At 43.2% G+C, this 22,296-nt stretch overlaps 4 protein-coding genes across 6 annotated transcripts; 2 read left to right on the top strand and 2 right to left on the bottom strand.

The window, feature by feature from the left end:
- Window positions 1-962: 962 nt before the first annotated feature.
- Window positions 963-3,762, bottom strand: LOC135596012 (mitogen-activated protein kinase kinase SIPKK-like). 3 transcript variants are annotated; one of them, XM_065087650.1, is made up of 8 exons: window positions 3,362-3,761; window positions 3,143-3,227; window positions 2,482-2,616; window positions 2,036-2,260; window positions 1,782-1,964; window positions 1,436-1,641; window positions 1,303-1,348; window positions 963-1,209 (listed from the first exon to the last, which is right to left on the bottom strand). In XM_065087650.1, the coding sequence occupies exons 1-8, from the start codon at window positions 3,637-3,639 to the stop codon at window positions 1,111-1,113; spliced, it is 1,257 nt and encodes a 418-aa protein (XP_064943722.1). In that variant the 5' UTR covers window positions 3,640-3,761; the 3' UTR covers window positions 963-1,110. The 3 variants fall into 3 exon arrangements, with proteins under 3 accessions (XP_064943722.1, XP_064943721.1, XP_064943723.1); XM_065087649.1 differs by having other exon boundaries at window positions 963-1,348; window positions 3,362-3,762; XM_065087651.1 differs by lacking the exon at window positions 1,303-1,348 and having other exon boundaries at window positions 1,132-1,255; window positions 3,362-3,760.
- Window positions 3,763-8,018: 4,256 nt separating this feature from the next.
- On the top strand, window positions 8,019-9,453 carry LOC135595054 (tetraspanin-2-like). Its single transcript, XM_065085561.1, has 2 exons — window positions 8,019-8,699; window positions 8,991-9,453. The coding sequence occupies exons 1-2, from the start codon at window positions 8,202-8,204 to the stop codon at window positions 9,300-9,302; spliced, it is 810 nt and encodes a 269-aa protein (XP_064941633.1). The 5' UTR covers window positions 8,019-8,201; the 3' UTR covers window positions 9,303-9,453.
- Window positions 9,454-11,679: 2,226 nt separating this feature from the next.
- Window positions 11,680-17,846, top strand: LOC103968838 (DEAD-box ATP-dependent RNA helicase 20). Its single transcript, XM_009382168.3, has 10 exons — window positions 11,680-12,038; window positions 12,141-12,394; window positions 14,582-14,761; window positions 14,862-15,023; window positions 15,510-15,664; window positions 16,172-16,264; window positions 16,363-16,448; window positions 16,527-16,753; window positions 16,898-17,128; window positions 17,538-17,846. The coding sequence occupies exons 1-10, from the start codon at window positions 11,983-11,985 to the stop codon at window positions 17,585-17,587; spliced, it is 1,494 nt and encodes a 497-aa protein (XP_009380443.1). The 5' UTR covers window positions 11,680-11,982; the 3' UTR covers window positions 17,588-17,846.
- A 460-nt stretch (window positions 17,847-18,306) lies between these two features.
- LOC103968839 (uncharacterized) lies at window positions 18,307-20,381 on the bottom strand. The gene has a single exon (XM_009382169.3). The coding sequence runs from the start codon at window positions 20,175-20,177 to the stop codon at window positions 18,675-18,677; it is 1,503 nt and encodes a 500-aa protein (XP_009380444.2). The 5' UTR covers window positions 20,178-20,381; the 3' UTR covers window positions 18,307-18,674.
- Between the last annotated feature and the right edge of the window lie 1,915 nt (window positions 20,382-22,296).

Genomic DNA, 22,296 nt, shown 5'->3' on the forward strand with positions numbered 1-22,296 from the left:
AATTTTTAATAATATTATGATCCTGTATATCATACTCAACAAAATCATTCTCTATCAAATTTTATAATCCTTGTGAAATAAATGAACTTTTTATTTTAATTATCTAATATTGATAATTTTCAGATAGGAAGAACTTTTTATTTTATAATCCTTGCCATCTTTTTTTTCCCTTTAAATATCTAGTCTTTCCATTTGTTTTTAATCTATGTACTTCATATCACACTCGTTGGCTTCTCGTTGAGATTTATGGAAAAAGGAAACATAATAATAGAAGTAATTAAGAATACTTTTGATCTATAATACTTTGGATTGATCTAAGAACACCTATTTATATTAGTCAAAAATAAAATATATTTTTTTAAATAATAAAAAAAATAAATCATATCCCGATAAATATTTTCACCATCATCTATTTATAATAAAAATTTTATATTTGAATTAATCTTATCACTTATTATATCAAGCGATGTGATGCGCTGCTGCTATGGGATCATCACAGCCAAACCAGTTGTTAGTCTAATCGAAATCCTGATTATGATAATTAAGAGCTCATCACCCTAAGGCCCGAGAAAGACATCACACGGGTCATCGGCCCACGATGAAGATAAGCAGAAGAAGAAGAAGAAGAAGAAGAAGAAGAAGAAGATACGGAGTAACGAACATGAAATAAGAACCACACAGAGTCAACGATACGGCATTGCATGTCTCATCGCCGCTATTCTTGATCCTCCGGAACCACATCGAAAGCACCAACCGCGTGGAACGAATGTATGCGGTTGGGACAAAAAAGGAAAGCGCAAGCAACGGAAGCTGCATGGTTAAATTTATCGGCGGCCACCCAAACATTTTGGATCCTCGAACATTAATTTCATTCTTGTTTCCGAAAAAGGATCATCTTCGAGCCATCCATCCCAAAGATCCGACCTGTACAAATACCATCCAGCAAGATCAACCCTACGCGATTCACCAAGTCAAGGATGCTGCGCTTTTTTTGTGTTTTCTTCTCATTCATCACGTCATGCAACAACACTGGAAACAACCCCCAAAAATTGGGCAAAAGAAAACAAAGCAGCAGCAGCCTTCGAGTAGGAAAGAAACTCCACGTACAGCTCATTCCTTCAAAAACTGGCTGAGCGGCAATCCGGACATGGTGAAGTAAGAAGCAAGATCCACTTGCAGGTCATCGTACATGCTCAGGAAGGGATGTTTCTGGCTCCACAAATGCACCATGTGAGAGGAAGAATAGTAGCGTCCTCTGCAAAGGAATATACGTGAATTGAGCAAATCAGATACGCCACTTACCAGAAGCAGCCGTGCAGTTTTTCTATCCTTGGGCTTTTTCTGTAAACTGAAACCAAAAACTATCTCAAATTCTCGGTAGATGACGAAGAATTCGCAAGCACATTACGGAGTCGATATGGAGCAGCATGTTTACCATTCAGAAATGAATGAGCAAAACTCCTCGGAGAACTGTTCTGGAGGAGCACAGGGCGGTGGCTGTTCGACTATCATATCCAAAAGCTCGTAGAAACTATCACAACGTGGATAAGGAAACTGGCCCGTAGCGCATTCCAACACAACCAGACCAAAGCTCCAAATATCACTTATGTAGCCATGTGTCTGTGAAGCTATTCTTTCTGGCTATCAAAGAAATGGAAGAAAAAAGGGAAACGATGAGGGCAGGTTCTAAGATTACGAGACTACTCGATTTTTAGAGGAATTTCCAAAACGAAAGCAACGCAAGATGAAAAGGAAATTTGATTCCAACGACGACGACTCACAGACATGTAATTGTAAGTGCCGATAAAGGTATCTCGTTGACCAGACGAGCTTGCGATTATAGCACTGACACCAAAGTCAGATATCTTAACCTCCCCTCTGTGATTGATCAGAATGTTTGACGGCTTCAGGTCTCGGTGTATGATGCGCTTTTCATGGTGTAAATAGATCAATCCTTGAAGAACCTACAAGAAAAACATGCACACGTTTCTTTTAATTCGAAAGAAAATAACTGCGTGCCCCACTCAACACTGACCTGCTTACAGATTGCCGCAAGATACGGCTCTGGAATGGTTTTCACGCTGTTCAAAAAATCAGCAAGGGAGCCTCCATCCATGTACTCCAACACTATAGAGATGGCACCATTGTAGTAGAAGCACTGGTAGCATGCAACGACGCATGGGCACTGGGTCGACAGGCTTATCCTGAGTTCCTGAGCAATTTGCTTGCGTACGCTGTCTTGAATGTTCAGTTCTATAACCTGAATATTAGCTTCTACGTGAGCCATCTCGAGCTTATACATTAGAAAAGTGGATGAAAAGCTTCTCGATGGCAATAATAATACTACAGTTTCATGTGCGATTCCTACTGCCAATACTCCTTGGAGTTACCAGATGAAAAAGAAAAACCACAGATCAAGAGTGTTGGATCACAATAATATTGAACAGATTGATAACAGGCCTTCCTATAAGGCATACATACCTTGAGAGCAAAAAATTGGCCCGTCCATTTGTGGCGGACCAGCTGCACAATTCCACCGCTACCTTTCCCGATCACTTTAACCGTGTCTACATCATCTAAACTCAACTGATTAACTATCGGGTTTATGAGAGATTGCTGCACACAATCGACGCACAACATCGTAATAAGAAGTCAGAATAACACATACCACAAGTGCCGCACATATTGATGAGAGAATAAAGTTGCCACGTTTGTCGGAATGATAAGGTCAACAATGGTCGCACATGTCATAATAGCATTATCTTAAAAAATATGACAGAACTAAACCACTTGATTTATCTTTCACCTAAACGTTGTAGATAATTTCTAATGTCTTATCTTTCATGTACTCGATGCTCGAAATTTCCATCGAACCTTCAAACCTAATTCAACTCTCAAATAGATATATTTCTTCATCGGATACTTAATTCCTGATTCCATTTTCTTAGCTAACCGAGGCTGTATGGTCTCTCCGATATATGGTCTTCTAAATTGGAGGTTGCATATCATGAATTCTAAACCCCCAGTCCCAGTTCCATATCCCACATCAAGAGAAAACAGATAGATAGATGAACAGATACCCAAAAGAAAGAAGGATGAAATAGAGCAAAGATTCGCTTTTGCTAGCGAGCTTCATAATTACCCCGTCTTCTTCGCTGTGAGAGAGGATCCGAAGCCCGTCCTTATTCACGAGAAGATCCCCGTCCTTGAACGTTCCACTCTGAGTCCTGCAACCACCGAACGAAGGCTTTCAAACAGAACAAGGAAGAAGGCGGCAAGCTGGACGGACAAGGGAGACGAAGAAATGTATGCACACGTAGATGGAAAGAGAGAGAGAGAGAGAGAGAGAGGATATCGTTACAGGAACTGGCTAATGGAGGCCTCGTGGCTCGGGAGAGACAGCCTGAGGTCGGGATTGAGGCCGCCCCTCCTCATCGGGAAGCACGGCAGCACTGATTTACTTTTATTTTGTTTTCCTTTTGTCCGAACACGGCTCCCAACGAAGGCGACCGAGGGAAGGTGGTGATCACGCGGAGGGAGCGAGGAGGAGCAAAGAGGAACTGATGCGTGGGTGAACTGATGGGGGCGTCGGAGGTCGAAGGAACTGGCACAAAAGTTCTCGACGGAAAATATGACCATGGATATCTAATGGACGGCTGCGATTGTACCCGTGTTGGATGACTTCGATTGCGGGCTGCAAGAAAAATCTTAATTTTCGCACGAGGAGGCGACTGCTGGGTCGTGGATTTCCACTTGCAGAGGTCTCTCTCTCTCTCTCTCTCTCTCTCTTATTTTATTTCTTGCATAGGCCTTTATGGTTGGAAGATTGACCCCAACCGATTGTGGAAGTGGATGGCAAGCAAAGAAAATGTGTTAGCCATGAATCAAATGGTGTCAAATATTAGTGACGTCTTTTCGTGAGACAACACCAACGGGATGCACTCCAATGCTCGAAGTCAGTCGGCTCCAAGCTTAGTCATTCACGCGCGTGGTTTGTGCCTTTGGAAATTGGCAAAATGGATCTAAGCTTAGTCATTCACGCTCATAGCTTGTTCGTACTATAGATAGAAAATTTTATTATTTTATCGAAAAAAAATATATCTCCTATAAATAAGAAAAATATATCAATAAATTTTAATAAAAAATATATCTCAATCTGACCCGACCCGTGTTAGTGACTCTGTGTTGTGTTGCCTATACCAACAATACAATTTTACAATCTCATAGTCTTTGAACATTCAATAACAAAATACTTCAAGTGGTAATTTTAAGTAACGTCAAATGTTTGACCTATATGTTATCATAAAATTTTTATCTAAAACTATTGAACCCACCACATTCACTCAAGTCTAAAAATCTTCACATTGGCATAAAACTATGTGCGAAGAATATGATGTTCTTCTCCATAACTTAACATGTACCATTGTACCCTTTCATCAACAACCTGGATTTCATTGAGACATTCAATCCCGTTGTTAAACCCACAATAATCTGACTTGTCATGAGTTTCACCGGCATTAAAGGCTTACAACAATTAGATATTAACAATGCTTTTCTACTGAACATGTCTTTATGTAACAATCTCATGGTTTCATTCGTCCTCAATATTCAATGCATATTTGTAAATTAGGAATTCTCAATATTCAATGCATATTTGTAAATTAGGAAAAGTTATTTATGAATTTTGTCATGCTCGAAGAGCTTAATACACTGAACTTAACTCATTTTTTACTTCAACTAACTTTATCAACTTAAGTCAGTATCTCATTATTCCTACGATGACAAAATAGAGGCACAAAATATTTTCTAGTGTATATGGATGACATTATTGTCATGGGTAATGATCCTATAAAAATTTAGGCATTCATCAAACAATTGACAAATTGATTCTCCCTTAAAGATTTAGGAATCTTGAGTTACTTTTTTTGGAGTGCAAGTAATATATACATCTTCAAGTTTCTTTCTATCATAAAAAAAATATATTTAAGATTTATTATGAAAGACAAAATACATGACGCAAAAGATGTTATAACTACCCTCTATACTGATGAATCACTCAAATTATGTGATGAAAGTCATGCTACGGAACTCACTCAATACCGACAAGTAGTTGACTCTTTGTAGTACTTAGCTCTCACCTGTTCAGACATCTCATTTGTGATTAATAAATTATTATAATTTATGAATCGGTCATCTACTACGGATTGTTCTTTAGTCAAACAAATCGTACAATATCTGAAAGGGACCCTCGATCATGGTCTCTTTCTCCATAAACATTTTTCATTTCATCTTTATGCCTTTGCCATGCTGATTGAGCAGGAAGAGAGCTAATCGAATCAGTTAGAGTTCTAAGAAACAAAGGACAAACACACGGTCTACAATTGAAATTGAATACCGTGTCATCGCTACTGCTATTATATAACTCAATTGGGCCACGAATCTATTCAAGGAATGCAGCATCAACTCCACTCTTACTTATATAATCCATTTTGATAATATAGGAACTATCTATCTATACGCCAATCTATTGTTCCACTCTCGCATGAAATATATTGCAATCGATTTTCACTTTGTGCGATATTAAGTTGTTCGATATCAACTACGTGTTTCTCACATATTATATATATATATATATATATATATATATATGATTGATCAACTAGCAAACTCACTCATGAAGTCTCTCGCTCATAAACTTTTTTCAATGTATCAATTCAAGATCGATATTTTTGACAAGAGATCATCTTGTGGGGGCATGATAGTAAATAAGATTTTTTCAAATGCATAAGTAAATCTCATTGTTTTGTTAGGAAAAATATTTCTTCTAACCTACATAAGAGAACATATAATAAAAAAAAACAACATATCTTCTATCGGATTAGATGATTTCAAGTCAACGGAAGACCAGCTCTGCCAAGCCATGAGTTGCTCCCAAGCAAGACTTGGCATCGACCTCGGATTTTTCCGAGGATTGACTCCAAGTCGACGACGCAAAGTCTGACTTCACAACGTGTTTAAGCCATCGGGTGGGTCTCCTTTTCCCCGGTCTTCACCTCTTCACCTGTGGTGGTAATTATCCGGACAGGCTTTATCAAGGACACAAGATTAGCGCGCGCAATTCCCACCACCATATCCAACGGCGCTGTTCGGCCTGATGACCCTCCCCCCCCCCCCCCCCCCCCCCAAAGAAGTTTGACGAATGGCTTAATTGCAATGACACCAGTGATGACAAGATGCTTATGAATGCGCTGCAGCCTCCGATATAAGAATGTAAAAGACCACATCGCCTTTGCCCACTTCACCCTCCTCGTGTTCCCAACTATCATTTTTCATTGCGGTAACTCTGGAAAATACCAGATGCTGTATATGAGGGGAACTCCGAGCATTATAATGTTAGATGATGAACAGGTCATGACCCGCTGCGAGATGCTCCCATTTTCTTGAAATTAATCATGGTTCCGTTGCTCAAGTCCTACAGTTAGCGTTCAAGAAGAGAACAGCACCCTGTACCAACCAAACCAAAGAATACCAACCAAACCAAAGAATACACATGAATCTTCTTGATCCATTGGATCGTGATGGGGATATAAACCAGAAATAATCTTTGTATATGAACAAATACTAGAAGACCATAATATACAGCGGAATTAAATGAAAACATAATCAAACAGAATACCATGATATACATGGAAAATCCCTCTAATGTGAAGGGTAAAACTCACGGGGCAAACTAGAGATAATCCACTATGAGAATAATGAATGTACAAATATCAATCTCTTGCCATAAACCTTAGCAACAATCTCAAGAGAAAAACTGGGATACAAGGATCATGTCACTGCCCACAATATCTAAAACATCACCAAGTAATCACAGCAAGAGTCTACTGTAGATTTGATCTAACCTGAGATGAGAACATTGCTGGATGATTGAGAACACTGCTAGATGATTGAGAACAACCTATCATTGTTTTTTTCAATTTCTTTCTTTTCCTTTTCTGTTGTTTTTCTCATTTTTTTTGAAATCCCGTGGCTCTGTTCTTCTCCAACGTTGCTGTCCTATTCTTATTTAAGCCTTTTTTTTTATCTCCAAAATGTAACCATCGTACCTCTCTAATATTAATTAGGGTTAAGTTAAGAGGGGTATGGGCTATGGACTGTCTAAGCCCATTATGGGCTGAATATGTGAGTTCCCAGCCCAACAGATCGCACAAACAGTTCAAAGAATCGAAGAATTTCCACACCCACCACTAGAACATCCTTTGACTGCAGCTAGCCTACAGCAAAAAGAGAACCGAATCATCTTCCTTAGTGCCTACTCCAATAATGGAAATCTTCGACTTACTAAACCAAAAAAGTGGTGCCAAAGCCCTTTCCTCTGCCCTATCTTCACCTAATTAAACAATCAGCAGCGTGATTAATGGTTCTCTAACAAGAAAGAAGAAGAAATCGTCATGATCACGTCAGATCCTAATGTGTACATCTAGATTATCTTGCTCTGTTGGTTCGCCATCTCCTTCAGTTTCTTACAAAGGCAGATGTCCTTTGGTGCAACTGGTCCGTTATCCATTGTAGCTTAAGAAGATGAACATATACAAAAAAAAGTTCTCACGCATGTGCACGTATTGCGAAATGATTGGTTGGAGGGAGAGGTGGCTGTTGTTTTGAGTTCTTCGAATCATACAGGGCATCGATATGTGTCGAGAGAGGAGATGGTTAATAATAATAATGTGGTCGAGCGGTCGGAGAGGTGGCAGTTGTTTTGGGTGTCCCTTGATTCTATTGCTCAGCGACATGCAGGTTTCAACTCCAAAAAGCCTCGAGGGTCGGAGAAGGCGGCTCCAAGAAACGATACCAATTACAAGTGCCCCATCGCAACAAGTCGCAGCAAACCAAGCCACCGCGCTTGCTTTGAGGGAGAACATATATATTCTCGACCGGCCAAAGTCGTAGGTGTGTTAGTATAGCGACATTATTCCATCTCCTCAAAATGCGTTCTTAGTTGCGACTCAAACAGTTCACTTCCGCTACTGCTGACCTCTTTCCCATAAAATCAGGCACGTTAACCACTGTGTTGTGTGGAAAAGGCATACAATAAAGCAGGGAGTTCCCCACAAACGCTCTCCAAGTCCATCCAACTCTACACATCGTCTTGCACCTCCGTCTCGTCTCCACCATCTCGTCTCAAGCTTTTGCAAGTCGCCATGGGCGTGAGCAACAACATCACGGCCTTGCTCAACTTCGTGGGCCTGCTGTGCTCCGTGCCCGTGATCGGCGCGGGCATTTGGCTGGCCTCCAAACAGGACAACGAGTGCGTCCGTCTCGCCCGGTGGCCCGTCATCATCCTCGGCGTGCTCCTCATGCTCGTCTCCCTTGCCGGCTTTGTCGGCGCCTACTGGAACAAGCAGGGCCTGCTCGCCGCCTACCTCTTCTGCATGGCCGCCCTCATCGTCCTCCTCCTCGCCCTCCTCATCTTCGCCTTCGCCGTCACTCGCCCCGACGGCTCCTACCCGGTCCCGGGCCGCGCCTACCGCGAGTACCGCCTCGGCGGCTTCTCCGTTTGGCTCCGCCATTACGTCGCCGACCACTGGCCTCAGATCCGCACCTGCCTCAGCTCTTCCAATGTTTGCCAGAATCTTGGCAGGAATCAGCCCTATCTCACCGCCGATCAGTTCTTTCGGACCGACCTCACGCCTCTCCAGGCCAGTACTATTTTTCTTTCCTCATTCCTCTTAGTTCTTACGGTATGCAGTAGTCTACTTGTCAGTAGGATCAGGTTGTCCGGTTCTAAACAATAATTACGGATCTAAAGATGCTTGCAAGAATTCCAAAACAATCTCAGTCGCCTTTCGCCGACACCATATCAACACGAAAGAATTCATTTGATGCCTTTGCCATCACAATCAAGAACATGTGCCACTGCTACAAAATTCGATGATTCTGTCGTGCTAATACCTGCATGCCATCGTTTTGGAATCCAACTCTACTTGCAGTCAGGATGCTGTAAACCACCGACGGTGTGTGGATATGGGTACGTGAACCCGACAATGTGGAACAATCCCAGTAACCCCATGGCGGACGTGGACTGCGCTATCTGGAGCAACGACCAGAGCCAGCTCTGCTACGACTGCAGCTCGTGCGAGGCCGGGCTGCTGGGCAACCTGCGGAAAGAATGGCGCAAGGCCAATGTCGCGCTCATCATCGCCGCCGTCGTGCTCATCTGGGTCTACATCATCGGCTGCAGCGCTTTCAAGAATGCGCAGGCCCAGGATCTCTTCCGCCGCTACAAGCAGGGCTTCGTCTGACTTATTCCGTCGTTGACGGCCGCATTGCTTCAAGTTCCGCCGCTCTGTCATCAGTTCCCCATCTCACTGTAAATTTGTAGCAAGTGCATTGCGACTCGTATGAAGTTGGATGGTATCCTCTTTCGTGTTAAATCCCCCTTTTGAATGGATATATGGTGGTGGCGATGAAATGACGCTGTCGATAGAAGAGAATAGTACTGCTCAGAACACACGCTGGGCGGACGGTCTCTGCTATCGCGTTTGGCCTCCGCAGAAAAAGCGTCGTTGCCAGTGAAAACAAATCCACTCTACCATAGAAGGCTTTTGCCCATGTCAAAGCCACATCGCGTCTGCTGCCCTCCACAGTCTGCCCTTCTCTTGGCCTCCACCACTTGGGTCTAATTCTGACAATGGTTTTGGGCTGCACTTGTTTCCGTGAAGTCAACTCAATGCCCAAAAGGTCCGGGTTATTTAGCTTCCACTCATTGTGTCCCAAAGCTTCGTCCATCGGAGGAGACGAGAGGGAGAGGGAGAGGGAGAGGGAGGGAGAGAAGCAGAACACTCACTGGAACAGAGACAAACCAGTCAACGCACGGCGAACCGACCCATATAAGTCATCTCTCACCAGATTAAACGGTAGTGGAGTGAAGAGAGCGAGAGAGAGAGAGAGAGAGAGGGGAACGGGATCGGACTATTTTTATTATGTCGTACTATCTTTGATTTAAAATTTAAATGGTCACACGGCAGTTTCGGGTGGGCCCCGTTGTTCCCATAAACCTTGACCATTCGTGTATCAAAAGAATACACGATTCCTGTTGCTATTTGTCAAAGTAAACTGATTAGGACGATTACGATAACATAAAGTAAAAGGGTCCACGTCACAATTATATAATTTTTTATTCTTCTTTCTTGTTAATTCGATCAATCACAAAGTAATGTCAAACATAAGATTAGGGTTAAAGGAAAACAAAACTCTTACGCCTTAATCCAGACTAATTACCTACCATTTCCGTGGTTGACCCTTTTTAGCATCCAAAATTTTGGACTTTTAAAAATCATATTTGGTCCCTATAACTTTAAAATTAATATATTTTATTTTATTTTTTTAATCATGCCGTCAGTTTTTTTACGAAAATCTATAACACTTATAGAATTGATACCAAAATTAAGGGTAAAATGGTCAATACAAGAAGACGGAGCATTGATTTTTACTCGAATTAAAACCCCAAGTGAGGACGACGCAAAGGTCGAAAACCCCAACCTGCTGCCTCTTGTTGAGGAGACCATCCTCTGCATCCCCGACACCATCTTCCACCTCATCGACCGCCACCGTCGAGCTCGGTGCTCAAGACCTTCTCCCTCGTACCTAGCGAACCTTTCCTTCATCTTTGACTTCTAGTTGGGCTTGATGTGGTGTATGACACAGAGGCCGAATAAGAGGAAGAGTAGAAGGAGGTGGATAATGACTCGACTATGAAAGCGGATCTTCTTGACCATAGCAGCCCAAGAAGCGATCTTGGCGAAGATGATCGGAACCGCCGGTAGTGGTGTTGGGCTCAATCATCTCCTCCACTGCCCTCGGGAAGTGGAGTTTGCACCGATCGCTGCTCCGATGGCAGTCTCATTTCATTGTTGAGGGAATCGAGCTGCCGCATCTACCACCCAACACTGCCAAGAACGTTGACTTCCACTGGGGTGCGAGGGAGTGGAAAGGGCTGTGATGAAAGGGAGTGATCACCACCTCCGCCACCGAGGGCTCCGCCAGTCACAACGTGGTGCAAAAGCTCAAACTTTTAAACACCTTGTCCGTCGAGGTTCACGGCCACCTTATACCTCTGCGCATAGTCAAGCTCTTCGCTTCTGCTCTCGCACCTCTGAGGAGCCACGATAAAATCACCTTCCGATGCCGATCAGGCGGCGAGATTTCTGCCTCCCACATCGTCTCTGTCAATAGCACCGAGCCTCCCGACGATACAGGGCCCTCGCGGTCGAGCGAGACTTGAATCCAAGCCACCCTGCCAACGACTGGGAATGATAGCTCCTCTACGATTCTCAAGGGATTCCATCGAAATAAAAGGCTCCGATGGAGGAGTCGAGTACATATTGGATAACCCTCGTGCCTAACCCAGACGACCGTAACAGTTCGATGGCAAAATTGATCGCTAAGAGTTCCGGACAGCTCATTACGGGGATCTCGTGGTGCGGCGACGATGTGATGGTGTATCAGCTCAAGTGGGAGGAGGATCTACTGAATGGGAGATTGATATTAAGTTGGGTAAAAGTCAACTCGTTCTTATATTGACCATTTTACCTTTAATTTGGAAATTAATTCCGCATGTGATTAAGGATACAAACCGCGTGATTAAAAATAAAATAAATTATAGTAATTTTAAAATTATAGAGACCCAAATATAATATTTAAAAATTCAGAAATCCCGATGCTAAAAGCGATCAACCGTTTGTCGCACATAATAGCTTCCCCAGCCCACGAAGTGTCGATGACCGACTAAGCATCTCTTATATCGTCGGTCCATCAATCAGCCTGCCTCCCTCGATTCGGAGGCCCTCTTCTCTCCTCACTACCATTTGCCGCAGTCCCCACCTCCGCCTCTTTCCTTCCTGCTCTCTCCTCGAATTGAAGGCGAACACCAGATTTTAATATCATAAATCGGCATTTTTTGGGGGGAGGGAACTCCAATCGATGAGCCGCTACGACAGCCGCGCCGCCGACCCCGGCTCCTACCGCGACCGGAGAAGGTAATCCTAAAGCTCTGCACCTAACCCCTAACCCTAACCCTAACCCTAACCCAAGGACACATGAAAGATTAGGGATTCATCTATTTTTCGATCTCAAATCAGCGATGCAGGATTCGGCGGGAGTTCACAGAGCTACAGCAGGGGATTCGAGCCCTCCGGCAAGCGAGACGCGGGGGCCACCGGCGACCTGGATGGGCTGCTCACTCCCTTCGAGAAGAACTTCTACGTAGAGGCCCCCTCCGTGGCTGCTATGACCGAGGAGGAGGTGGAGGCGTACCGCCGGAAGAGGGAGATCACCGTCGAGGGCCGTGATGTGCCAAAACCCGTCAGAGAGTTCCAGGACATCGGTTTCCCAGGTTCTTATTGCTATTCTACCATGTTGCAAGATTCCGTGCCTAGGATTGTACTTGGATCCCGTGTTCGTATCTTTCTGCTTCGTAGCAAAGATTTGGTATGATCGTTCACGCCTGCACCCAAAGGGGATGTTTCTCCTCTAGTCAGATTAGGATTTAGAGAATTTATTCCATCCTGCCTTCTGCCCCTGCACCGAGTATACCTGATGTGTTGTAATCTTAGGTAGCAAGATGTATAAGTTGTGCTGTCAGTTCTATCACATGGTTTGGTCATACTAAATTTTCAAGAATATGTTGATTTCACATCTTTTCTGAGAAGTAACACCACATCAAGATGTGACCTTCGTGCGTGTGATGCCGCAGACTGAGGCTCCACTCTAGGTAGTCTAAACCTTCACCACTTCGAGTTTTTCATTTGTCTTAACTATTTCTCTTACATGATTTTAGGCCTGTCTGTAGAAACAAGTCGGCTAGCCACATGGATCATTTGCCACTGTGGTATTCTCACCAAGTAAACAAAACTTGCTATCCTCTTATATTTTTTCACCTAATCGACCAACGACCCTCTGCAAGAACAATCATTTTTGTTCATGTTTCATGGTACTAGATATCCACTTAGTTGTCCCACAGCCCCACCTTTGTTGGATTAATTTTTCTTCTCTTTAGAATATGTCCAATAGTTTTTCTAAGAAGTAAATAACTTCTATGATGTATCTACTTGACATAAAGCTAAGCTGGGTTATTGAACTTTTCTTTTAAAATTGTATTTCTTTTTAGATAAGTTGTGATGTCCCAATTATTTGGGGTGTTATTCTTCTATATATATTTTGAAATATTCATCTTCTTTTGGTCATTTTTTTAAAAAATATTAATTCAGTAAAATAGTTCGCTGTTCAAACCCTTATCAGCAAAAAATTCCACAATATGTATCATCAAAATTCCTGCACATTGTTTTCTCATGATTTCTTTTTGTATTGTTACTTTGTCTTCAAAACTTGGTTATACATCATCAAATAAGGTCCTTGGTTTATAGTTCCATTAAATAAGTTTGAAGTGACTCTTTCACCTTGCTTCAACCATAATGTCTTATATTACCATGCATTTGACATTTATTGTTTGGGGCCCATAAAACCTCATTGTTCGTTTTCTTAGTTTAGACTTCTATTGCCTTTATCTTAACCTGTTATTCATAGGTACGTTAGCCTAACTGACAATATTTTGGACTTTTATTGGGTCTATTTTATATTTCATCCATAGCATTTGTTTATTACTCCAAGCATGAAAATATTTGTCAGTTTGGTAGTAACAGTTTCAAACACAGGGAAGCTATTGATCAAATTGCTATCTGTCTAGTGTAATCAATTATCAATATGGCTATTTTTGCTTAAGTTTAACAAAATGTTAGCATCTTCTTATACAAGATGTGCAAATTCTATTCATATAAACTCATTTCCATTAACAGAAGTACTTCAGGTTATCAGTTTTACATTAGTTTAAATTTGGAAGCCCAAACCATGATGACCTAACGACAAAGTTTAGTCTGAATAATTGTGTCATTACTAAACAGGTTATGAGAGGATATAGCTTGTGCCTGTGTTCAAAATTAGGGGAACTATTCTGGTGAAATTGTAGGTTGTTGACCCTATTCATCTTTTCCTTCCTTACTCTGGCCATATTCAATTATTTATTTAGCTACAAGCATCCAATTACAATATTTTCACTGATCCCTCTCGTGTAGCTTTTACATGGTATACAAGCTTTTGTGGATTTATCCTATAATGTGGGTTTTATGAAATTAGTCAATGCACGAGATTCCTACAAATTTGAGGTTTGAGAAGAGCCTTTGCTTACAGAGATTTTGTTTTTGTGAATCTGACACTCATGTCGAGTAGGAGCAATCTTCCTGTGATGCAAGGCCCTCACATTATGTGCCTTTTTTATCCACTCTTATATATTTGCCCAGTACACTATAGCATCAAATCAGAAGCTTTCTGAGTAGTTCCATAAACATGTGCTTATACTAGAATTTGTTTGCTCCTTTTTTTTACTGGACATGCTCTTGTAAATGGAATTATCTTCCTATTTCTTTGAGTCCCATCCTGTACGACATGGTCTGAGATCTAGCTGGTCTAAGAAAGTTCTTGTTTGTTGGTGACTAAAATTTTTGTTGTTTTATTGTTGACTTTCCAGAATATGTTATGCAAGAAATTGAAAAGGCTGGATTTGTAGAGCCTACTCCTATACAAGCACAAGGGTGGCCAATGGCTTTGAAGGGTCGTGACCTCATTGGTATTGCTGAAACTGGATCTGGAAAGACGCTAGCTTATTTGTTACCTGCCATTATCCATGTTAATGCTCAGCCAGTTTTAGGTATACAGATCCAGCATTTTTTGCTTGAACATGCATTAGATATGCTTGTTGTCAGTGCATGCACTAATCAATTTGTTTCCTGTATGTGATTTTTTTGAAGCTCCTGGTGATGGTCCAATTGTTCTGGTTTTGGCTCCAACTCGTGAACTTGCTGTTCAGATACAACAAGAAGCGACTAAGTTTGGAGCATCCTCAAAGATAAAGAACACTTGTATATATGGTGGGGTTCCAAAGGGTCCTCAAGTTCGAGATCTTCAAAAAGGTGCACTGATGTCATGCTATTTCCTTTTTGTTCTTTAGGAAAAAAAAGTCCCATTGTTTGATTGAAATCCATTAAAAGGTGCACTGATGTCTTGTTACTTCCTTTTTGTTCTTTAGAAAAAATTGTCCCATTATTTGATTGAAATCCGTTTAACCAATTTCCCCTTAAAAAAGTTGGGGAACCATTGTTGATAGAAAATCATACATGGACATCAGTCTTCTCTTAAAAGATATATAAAGAGTTGATTGGACAGATTGGGATTTTATAATAATATCTGATTTGGAATTTGGAGTGTGAAAGCCCTTTTTGTTATTTATCTATTATTTTCTGAAGAAATTATATATTTTTGTATGGACAAAGATGAATATATGATTCTCTTACATGAATTAAATTTGTCAAACGCAAATTCTTTATCTTATTAAGCTATGAAACCATTACCTAGTTCCGCATTATGCAATATATTAATATACTGCTTCCTTCTATCAGGTGTTGAGATTGTTATTGCTACACCTGGACGTCTTATCGATATGTTGGAGTCACACCATACAAACTTAAGGAGGGTCACATATCTTGTTTTGGATGAGGCTGATCGAATGCTAGACATGGGCTTTGAACCTCAGATGCGGAAAATTATTTCCCAGGTATTTTGTTTTTTAAAATTTGTGCTTTTGTTGATTTTTCCTCTTCATGTATCAGTTGTCATTTTGGTTTTGTATACTTCTTTTCTATTTTACTTCAGAAATTGCTCTATTAAGTCTGGATCTTCTATGTAGATATTGTAATTTTATGGTTTCCTGAATCTTTTACTTTTAATTTGCAAAACGCCAGAAGTTAATTATAAGTCCCTTTGGAAAATATTGTATTAATTTCATCTGTTTATAGGTTTTATTTGGTTATTTGAGACTGTATCTCAGGTCATCACCATGATTTTCTGTTATCGTCCCCAGTTTTATCATTTTCTGTCATTGTGACTCCAGCATATTACCTTGTGTTTTTTTATTATCCAATTACTGCATTGCTTGATTAATATGAATTTGAAAAATATTACATTAGTTAGTGGTAGTTTAGACCCTAAGTGATACAAGGGTATAGGTTTAGGCTTATCAATCTTGAAGGCTGATTTTTATTCTATTTTTGCTCCGCAATAGATTCGCCCAGATCGTCAGACCCTTTACTGGAGTGCTACTTGGCCCAAGGAGGTCGAACAACTTGCAAGGCAGTTTCTGTATAACCCATACAAGGTAATGTTTATGGCCAAACAAGGCAGTTCACAGGTGGGTTCGCTGCACTATATCTTCTTTACCACAATCTGACGGAATCAGCTATTCTCATGGTTCAGGTGATTATCGGTTCCATAGACTTGAAAGCTAATCATGCAATACACCAGCGTGTAGAGATTGTTTCAGAGAATCAGAAATATAACAAGTAGGATATCATTTATATTGGTGGTCCAGTGTGAGAGCAATTTTGGCATGTGATGAGAACTAACTTTTTCTTTGTCAGATTGGTCAAACTGCTGGAGGATATCATGGATGGTAGCCGAATTCTGATATTCATGGACACCAAGAAGGGTTGTGACCAGATCACAAGACAGCTACGAACTGATGGCTGGCCTGCTCTGTCTATTCATGGTGATAAAAGTCAAGCTGAAAGGGACTGGGTCCTTTCTGAATTTAAATCAGGGAAGAGTCCTATAATGACTGCTACTGATGTTGCTGCTCGTGGTTTGGGTATGACTTTGTTATAAGATATTCTAGTTAGCTTTTAGTGCAATATGCAATTTCTGATTTTATAGGGGATATTCTAGGTATCTATCAGCTGAGCATTTACCTCTTTTCATGTGTGTGTTTTTTTTTTTTAATTTCTGATTACAGATGTGAAGGACGTGAAATATGTGATCAACTATGACTTTCCTGGATCCTTGGAGGATTATGTGCATCGTATTGGGCGAACGGGAAGAGCTGGGGCCAAGGGAACTGCATATACCTTTTTCACTGCAGCTAATGCAAGATTTGCAAAAGATCTTATTAAAATATTAGAAGAAGCTGGGCAGAAAGTTAATCCCGAGCTGGCTAAAATGGGTCGCGGACCCCCTCCCCCAGCAGGTTAGTGTATTTCATGCTTTTAACTTTCCAACAAATTTCAAGTTTGCTACCTAAGCAAGTTGTGGCTCTTGCAGTCCTCTTATTACTGTATTGTGTAACTCAAGCTGACTATGTTCACTGGCACTGGTGGATATTATCTCATGCACTTTAATCTGCATACTCTTATTAAGATCAAAGCTGTTGCTAGTTGCTTAAGCAGATGCCTCATTACTTGATGAGCTCATTACACTGCTGTTGGGAAAAGTACTCTCAACTTGAGTGGATAGTTACCAAGTTAAATATCTTTCCCTATCCATAGAATGATTTTTCAACTTGGGGATGCCTCTTATTTGGTGGTTCTGTTTAGATGATAATATCCGGATTCACTGGGTTTCAGGCTATACGATTTGACCGTTTTTCTTTTGGATAGGTCATGGTGGATTCCGAGATCGATATGGCAGCAGTCGCCAGTGGAGCTGACGTACGGAGATAAATGTTCTGTTGTTCAAATGTCATTAAATAGGATAGATCATCTTTCCACCAAGGTAACGCATCCATCTTCGAGTGGCTGAGGTGGAGCTGCGGCAAGCGAAAGACATAGTGTATGATGCATGTTTGGACACCCATTTTTGTTTTGATGAATGGCTGAATATTTGTCGAAGTTAGACAGCAATACATGTAATATTCGACCTATATGTAATTTGCTTCTTTTAAAGAGGACTTGGCCGAGTATTTTCAACACTGATGCCAGTATCTTTACTCTACCATGTGTTTGGTAGCTGGTCGTATCAAACAATATTTTGTGTGGCTCATGCGATGGCATCCACATAATGGGGTCCTTGACGACAAGCGGCTATTATCGTATAAGTGAGCGAGTCTTGTCCCATGGTTTGCATTTAGACCACGGAAAACACCAGGAGAAATATCACGACGACCTGACCGACGATGAGGAGCTCTAAATTCCGATCGCCACTAGGTTATGGCTTGCTTTCACATGTCGTGAGATGGTGAAAGAGTCCGCCTTGCAAACCGTGGTCCGACGCAGAGTCGTACTCCACCCATTTGTTCTTTTCGACCATGGCTACTGGCTAAGCGGCAGACACCAGGGATGACGGACGAGTCGATTGCCTACTTATCTTCACTGCTCTCGTATTATCGTCTTTAAAAGCAACCCTTTTTTTTTTTTTGGGGACTTTCCCTTCGGATTTCGACAGTGTGGTATCGATTTGGCTCAAAAGTTGAAAGTCCAAACAAAGCAACGGAGTTTTCGAGAACTCCTAACTAGACAACTCCGCAGTCCTCAACAGAGAGAGAGAGAGAGAGAGAGGGTCGATCCATGCCCACGGCTCCGATGCGAAGTGGGGCTCCACACCGTGCTCACCTGGGATCAGATAACCTGAAAGAGTTCAACTAGCTTGACGCACCGAGTCCACCAAGGACGACAGCCGTGCCAATGGTTCGTCGCTGCACTGGAAAGTTTTTTCCCACTGATCTCATGGTGTTGCGTTTTGAAAACAATCATACTGTGTAAAACGTGTCTCTTTCCTAAGACCCGAATGAACACGCCTCAAGCAAGCGAGAGAAGAACGGAGCTGGGAAACGAGGCGGATCCGTCGTTGGGTGCTCCCTTCAGGTTCAGGATGGAGGCGATCACGTTGTATATCTCCACATTCTCGAAAGATGGCACCTTGCGTCCCCTCTGGAACCGAGGGCCGTGACCTACGAAAATGCTCCTCATCGAGAAAAATGCATTGTCGTATCCATGCGCTCCTCCGCACTCGTTCCTCTTCGTTCTCTTCTGCTCCACCTTGTACCCTTCTTCCAACAGCCCGATGACGGGCGGAATCCTGTGGCTCTCCCAGTAATGCAGTCGCTCCGGTAAATCCTCTTTCAGATACATCTTCAGATAGTTCCCATGCTCGACCTTTCCCGACCCCAGCGCTTCATTCATCTTCGCTACCACGTCCGACGGGGAAACGCCGGCGGGCGGGCGAATCGCGAGCAGAGGACTCGTGGACTGGACCCAGTCCCGCGGGATCTTGATCCACGGAGATAGGTCATCCAGAAATATGAGCTTTTTATCGCAAGTGCCCACCATTCCGTGGTCACCTAATAGAATTATGGTCACGTCCTCAAAGATCCCTCTTTTCTCCAGCCCGGCGATCAATCTCCCGATCATGTCATCGATCCGAGCCACCGCGGCGGTGATCTCCGGATCGTCGGCACCGACCTTGTGGCCCTGCTCATCTGGGTCCTCGAAGTAGAGAGTCATGAACACAGGGATCTCGCTGCTCGGGAGATCGAAGTAGCTCAGAATGGCGTCGACGCGCTCCTCGAAGGGCACCGAACCGTCGTAGTGGCGGCAAAACCTGGGAGGGCAGTCCCAAGATCCCTTCTTGACCTCGGATCCGGGCCAGAAGACGGTGGCGGCATTGAACCCCTGGTCGACGGTGGTCTCCCAGAGCGGCTCTCCCAGCCACCACTCCGGCTCGTGGCTGCCCATATTGAAGGCGGCGCCGGACACCGGGTCGACGAAGTGGTTGTTGATGATACCGTGGTGGGCCGGATAGAGTCCGGTGACGATAGAATAGTGGTTGGGGAAGGTGAGGGACGGGAAAACAGGGATAAGCCCGGTCTCCGCTTCGGTGCCATTGGCGATCAGGCGATGGATGTTGGGCGCAGCGGTTTTGAACTGGTAGCCGAAGCGGAACCCGTCGGAGGAGATGAGGAGGAGCACGGGGCGGGAGAGCCTGGAGAGGGGCCTCGCCTGACTCCGATGATCAAAGATGGGATCTTTGGCGGCAGCAGAGGAGGTAAAGAAGAGGAAGGCGAAGGCGGCGGCGGCGGCGACAGCCGTGCAGGTGGTGATGACGAGGGCTGAAAACAGGAAGGCGGTGTGGGGCCGGCGGAGGCCCGAAGGGGAGGCGTCGTCGGGGGTGGAGTAGGCGGAGAGGAGAGCGGTGGTTGTGTTGGGTGGGTCGTCTTCCGGGCGAGCGAGGATGGGTTCTCTAATGGCAGCAGGAGGAGGAGGAGGAGGAGGGCCGGAAATGTTGAAGGGAACAGAAGTCATCGGTTTCTTAATCAGAATTCTGCCTTCTCTCTATCTCTCCCTCCCTCCTCTGTCCTTCCCCCCCCCGTTACAACCAATCATCCTAGGTTTGCTATATGGCCTGTATACTGAATGGTGGGGACGCGGGGGGAGAGGAGGGTGCATCGGGTTGTTGCGATAGGAACGGTTGACCGGCAGGATGGAGTCGTTGCATTGTGCGAGGACGGATTAATGGAGACGGGGAAGAGTTGGTGTTCTGGATTATGACGGCGCTGACCGTAGGCGCGAGTGGATTTTGGCAACAGAATAGTGGCGCTCGTGGCAGAGGAGTTACGGTGCAGATACACGTACCTGTGGGACCCGCATCTGCTTTCGAGCACATGGACAGGTTTGACGCCGAGTAGTGTTTTCTGAGTTGTTTCTGGAAACCGAAGTGGAATCCACGTATCGATCGGAGAATGTTTGGTTCAACGTTGGCTGGTGGTCGATTCGTGGAGTGGACTCCGATGAACAATATTGATAATGCAAAAGAAAGTAAGTTCCGGTGCACGTCCTCGATAGGACGCCCCTCCCTCCTCGTCAACTTAAATGGCACATGTTGTGGATTAGAATTCCCAACCGGTGAACGAAAGGCTTCTCACGAAGAAAAACAAGAATTATCAAAAGAAAGAAAGGCTTCTCACGTCAAGTAAAAGCCAAGGCCGAGGTGTGGTGGACGAAAGGGCATGCAATTATTAGTGCTTATGGCTGCAGCTGCCATGTCGCGTCCCACCAGTTAGTTGTTTCGGAACTCTTGCCAGGGTGGTAAATAATTGCCGGCCGCCTCCGTGAGAGACCGTAACTCCACTCAAATCCGTCCGTCTAAATATGTGATCGATGGGTACATCATTATGCAGCACGCGCGTGGATGCGAGTGGTTTGCTTTTAGCTGTCTGTCATGCATTGAATAGATTAGCCGCGACGGCTCAACCACTTATCGTTTTTAATAAGGTTGCACTAATTGTGTCACCTCTGTATCTGATCGGTGTCATTCAATAGCCACATGGAGCATTTCCGTTCACACGGCCGATGGACCAATCGACCTTTGCCGGCGAATCCGGCTCTCTCATCGTCAGCCTGCATAAGGTACCATAATATTCTTTTGGTAACGCATCGGCGTTCAGGATACACTAGGCCAACTCAATTTGGCGATGGCCAGGGCTCATCATCCAAGATATAAACCATGCCGATGCATACATCTTCAACGCTCGACCTCCGACTGAAGGGCCAATCTTACCGGGAAGGTGATGTACACTGTATCTCTATGATTTGTTGCAATTCTCTCACCACCATACGCCACCAATGAACACACCCGCAGCAGTGACACAATGACAAACACATTGGCCACGGGAGTGAACCAACATATAAGTACCATCGGAGGTACAAATCATAATGAATACTTTGTCGTCATTTTTCAGATGGGCATCATGACAAAAGAACATATTTCAATATTAGTACATGAAATCAAGATCTCCCCAGTTTTGACCAACAATTGTCCTCTCAAAATGCAGGGATTGAGAAAGAAAGAAAGAAATTTAATTTTACAAAATCCAATTACATAATAGCATTAGTGTGCGTAGGAAACCAGATTTCAAATATCATATTTTGTTCTTCCGCTCCTCAAAATGAGACACAGCATATCAAGACGGCAACATCAATCGCTTCCTTGAGCCTTTGAAGTGACTAACCTGATAGATTGCACAAGGCGTTCCAATTAAAATATCTTGCTAATGTAGATTTAATGCCTCACATCACAGTCTAAACTTAAAAGGTTACTAAAGACGCATCGAGACCTCCTCCGCATAAAGAATCTCAAACTATTAGACAAGCAATTTAATTCTCTGACAACTAACAAGAATCAAAAGTCTAGCTAGATAAACTAATCAAAAAGGGAAACAATATCGATGAAAAATTCAACATGTTAGGAGGTTAGTTTTGGTCATCCTTGAAATTGGGTGATGGGACTACCAAAAACGACCTCATCAAGATGGAACCAACAAAACAAGGAACATCACTTCAAAACCGCAATAAGCTTTACCTGTACATCCAAGGGCATGCCATGAAACTGCCCAGCGCCTTCTGGTGGGGTCCAATTATAAAC

Source organism: Musa acuminata, chromosome BXJ1-10 (assembly GCF_036884655.1).
Source record: "Musa acuminata AAA Group cultivar baxijiao chromosome BXJ1-10, Cavendish_Baxijiao_AAA, whole genome shotgun sequence".
Taxonomy (NCBI): domain Eukaryota; kingdom Viridiplantae; phylum Streptophyta; class Magnoliopsida; order Zingiberales; family Musaceae; genus Musa; species Musa acuminata.

Coding starts and splice junctions, on each gene's coding strand:
- LOC135595054 (XM_065085561.1), top strand. CDS start 8,202: ATGGGCGTGAGCAACAACATCACGGCCTTGCTCAACTTCGTGGGCCTG. Junction 8,700..8,990: donor CCGACCTCACGCCTCTCCAG/GCCAGTACTATT, acceptor CTCTACTTGCAG/TCAGGATGCTGTAAACCACC.
- LOC135596012 (XM_065087649.1), bottom strand. CDS start 3,639: ATGGTCATATTTTCCGTCGAGAACTTTTGTGCCAGTTCCTTCGACCTC. Junction 2,617..3,142: donor CTCACAGCGAAGAAGACGGG/GTAATTATGAAG, acceptor GATTGTGTGCAG/CAATCTCTCATAAACCCGAT. Junction 2,261..2,481: donor GCCAATTTTTTGCTCTCAAG/GTATGTATGCCT, acceptor GCTAATATTCAG/GTTATAGAACTGAACATTCA.
- LOC103968839 (XM_009382169.3), bottom strand. CDS start 20,177: ATGACTTCTGTTCCCTTCAACATTTCCGGCCCTCCTCCTCCTCCTCCT.
- LOC103968838 (XM_009382168.3), top strand. CDS start 11,983: ATGAGCCGCTACGACAGCCGCGCCGCCGACCCCGGCTCCTACCGCGAC. Junction 15,665..16,171: donor TGCGGAAAATTATTTCCCAG/GTATTTTGTTTT, acceptor GCTCCGCAATAG/ATTCGCCCAGATCGTCAGAC. Junction 16,754..16,897: donor TGTTGCTGCTCGTGGTTTGG/GTATGACTTTGT, acceptor TTCTGATTACAG/ATGTGAAGGACGTGAAATAT.